The sequence below is a fragment of the Eimeria mitis genome, genomic scaffold (assembly GCF_000499745.2).
Source record: "Eimeria mitis Houghton genomic scaffold, Emh_scaff831, whole genome shotgun sequence".
In the NCBI taxonomy this organism is placed as follows: Eukaryota; Apicomplexa; class Conoidasida; order Eucoccidiorida; family Eimeriidae; genus Eimeria; species Eimeria mitis.
Window position 1 is genome coordinate 1 of NW_013576109.1, and position 2,799 is coordinate 2,799.

At 49.5% G+C, this 2,799-nt stretch overlaps 1 protein-coding gene across 1 annotated transcript in view; it reads right to left on the reverse strand.

Annotated features, from left to right (window-relative positions):
* Positions 1–1,573: 1,573 nt before the first annotated feature.
* Positions 1,574–2,799, reverse strand: part of EMH_0023310 (uncharacterized protein) — a gene marked incomplete at both ends in the record, with an annotated part of 1,592 nt that continues 366 nt past the window's right edge. Inside the window, 3 exons of the mRNA XM_013502110.1 lie at positions 1,574–1,623; positions 1,847–1,927; positions 2,508–2,797. Coding sequence (XP_013357564.1) covers positions 1,574–1,623; positions 1,847–1,927; positions 2,508–2,797 — 421 coding nt within the window. The remainder of the gene's footprint in view (positions 1,624–1,846; positions 1,928–2,507; positions 2,798–2,799) is intronic.

Genomic DNA, 2,799 nt, shown 5'->3' on the forward strand with positions numbered 1-2,799 from the left:
TGTATGGGGGAGTATAACGCAAACGAGAGACATCCACCAGAAAGGGGGGGGGGGGCTCAGCCCCCACAAACTGCACCGGTACTGTAGCCCGAGACAACTCTACGTGGTAACCTGCAGCAGCAGCAGCAGCAGCAGCAGCAGCAGCAGCAGCAGCAGCAGCAAGAGGGGTAGAAGCAGCAGCAGCAGCAGCAGGAGGGGTAGGAGCAGCAGCAGCAGCAGCAGCAGCAGCAGCGGCAGCAGCAGCAGCAGGAGAGGGGTAGGAGGGGCAGGAGGTGATGAAGGGGAGGGGGAGAGGAGATAGAAAGAAAAAAAAAAGAAAGGGGCAGATGTCTTTGACTTGAAATATAAAGGGTTTAGGGTTAAGGGTTTAGGGTTTAGGATTCAGTCTCAACTTTAGGGTTTAGGGTTTAGGGTTTAGGGTTTTAGCTGGGTGTATTATTTACATAAAAATTTACACTTTATTGTTTGCATTACTCTCTAGGGTTTACGCTCTAGGGTTTAGGGTTTACGCTCTAGGGTTTAGGGTTTCCTCTCTAGGGTTTAGGGTTTAGGGTTTAGGGTTTAGGGTTTAGGGTTTACCTTTATGATAGGCGGGGCAGGCAAGAAGGCCTAGAAGGGTTAGGGTTTATGCTCTAGGGTTTAGGGTTTACGCTCTAGGGTTTACGCTCTAGGGTTTAGGGTTTACGCTCTAGGGTTTATGCTCTAGGGTTTAGGGTTTAGGGTTTAGGGTTTAGGGTTTACCTTTATGATAGGCGGGGCAGGCAAGAAGGCCTAGAAGGGTTAGGGTTTATGCTCTAGGGTTTAGGGTTTAGGGTTTAGGGTTTAGGGTTTACCTTTGTGATAGGCGGGGCAGGCAAGAAGGCCCAGAAGGGTTAGTGTTTATGCTCTAGGGTTTAGGGTTTAGGGTTTAGGGTTTACCTTTATGATAGGCGGGGCAGGCAAGAAGGCCTAGAAGGGTTAGTGTTTATGCTCTAGGGTTTAGGGTTTAGGGTTTAGGGTTTAGGGTTTAGGGTTTACCTTTATGATAGGCGGGGCAGGCAAGAAGGCCGAGAAGGGTTAGGGGTATTTCTGCTTCGCTTATAGAGCCAGGAAGATGTCGCTCAAATATAATAAAAGATATAGATCGAGATACTACACACAAACCCTAAACCCTAAACCCTAAACCCTAAACCCTAAACCCTAAACCCTAAACCCTAAACCCTAGGTTGGGGTGTGGAGGCGGGAAATTCGTTTAAAAAAAAAGAAAAAGAGAGATATGAAAAAATTAACAAAATAAAAAAGAAAAAAATAAACAAATAAAAATAAAAATAAAATAACATTGAAAATATATATATACATTTCATCAGCTGCCTATACACCCGAGGAGCTGCCTATACACCCCAGGAGCTGCCTATACACCCCAGGAGCTGCATATACACCCCAGGAGCTGCATATACACCCCAGGAGCTGCGTATACACCCCAGGAGCTGCCTATACACCCCAGCAGCTGCGTATACACCCCAGGAGCTGCCTATACACCCGAGGAGCTGCCTATACACCCCAGCAGCAGCTGCGTATACACCCCAGCAGCTGCCTATACACCCGAGCATCTGCCTATACACCCCAGCAGCTGCCTATACACCCCTATACACCCCAGCAGTTGCCAGCAGCTGCCTATACACCCCAGGAGCTGCCTATACACCCCAGCAGCTGCTTATACACCCGAGCAGCTGCATATACACCCCAGCACCTGCCTATACACCCGAGGAGCTGCCTATACACCCGAGGAGCTGCCTATACACCCCAGCACCTGCCTATACACCCGAGGAGCTGCCTATACACCCGAGGGTTTGTGTGTGTTGCTGACCTGGGTCTGCTTTGACTTCCTTAACGAGCGCCTCCTCAACTAAACCCCCAAAATGAAGACGAAATAAACGGGCCTTAAACACTACACACACAAACCCTAAACCCTAAACCCTAAACCCTAAACCCTAAACCCTAAACACTAGGCATGTGCAAACCCTAAACCCTAAACCCTAAACCCTAGACACTAAACCCTCAGCGTCTGTTTATGCATACACCGAAATAATCACATATTATTGTTGTCGGCTTCAGGTTAGGGTTTAGGGTTTAGCATTAGGGTTTAGGGTTTATTGATTAGGGTTTAGGGTTTAGGATTAGGGTTTAGGGTTTAGTATTAGGGTTTAGGGTTTACAATTAAGGGTTTATTGCCTATTGTTTCCGTGTTGTGTATTCTATCTATACTATATCCCCCTCATGTCTAGGGTTTAGGGTTTAGGGTTTAGGGTTTAGGGTTTAGGGTTTCTGACAGTAAGAGAGATGCCCCTCATCCTCGTCAAAAGCTAGCTGCAGCACAGCAGCAGCAGCAGCAGCAAACCGCCGATGGGGCCCCCGGCCCCGCAGCAGACAGGGTATGCATGCGCTGCTGCTGATGCTGCTGCTGCTGATGAATCTCTCCCAAGGTAAACAAAATAAATCTATGCTGCTGCTGCGGTTGTAATAAACACCTTTATCCTGCTGCTGCTGCTGCTGCTGCTGCTGCTGCTGCTGCTGCTGCTGCTGCTGCTGCTGCTGGAAGAAGGCTGTCATCTCGGCACGAAGAAGCGGCCATTGCATGCGCAGCATGCTGCGGCGAAAGCTAGATATATATCGCTGCTGCTGCTGCTGCTGCTGCTGCTGCTGCTGCTGCTGGTGCTGCTGCAGCAATAGCTGCTGCTGCTGCTGCTGCTGCAGCAGCGTGAGGGGAGGCAGCAAGCATCGGGGGGGCTGCAGCAGGGGTGTACATACACCTGAAGACCT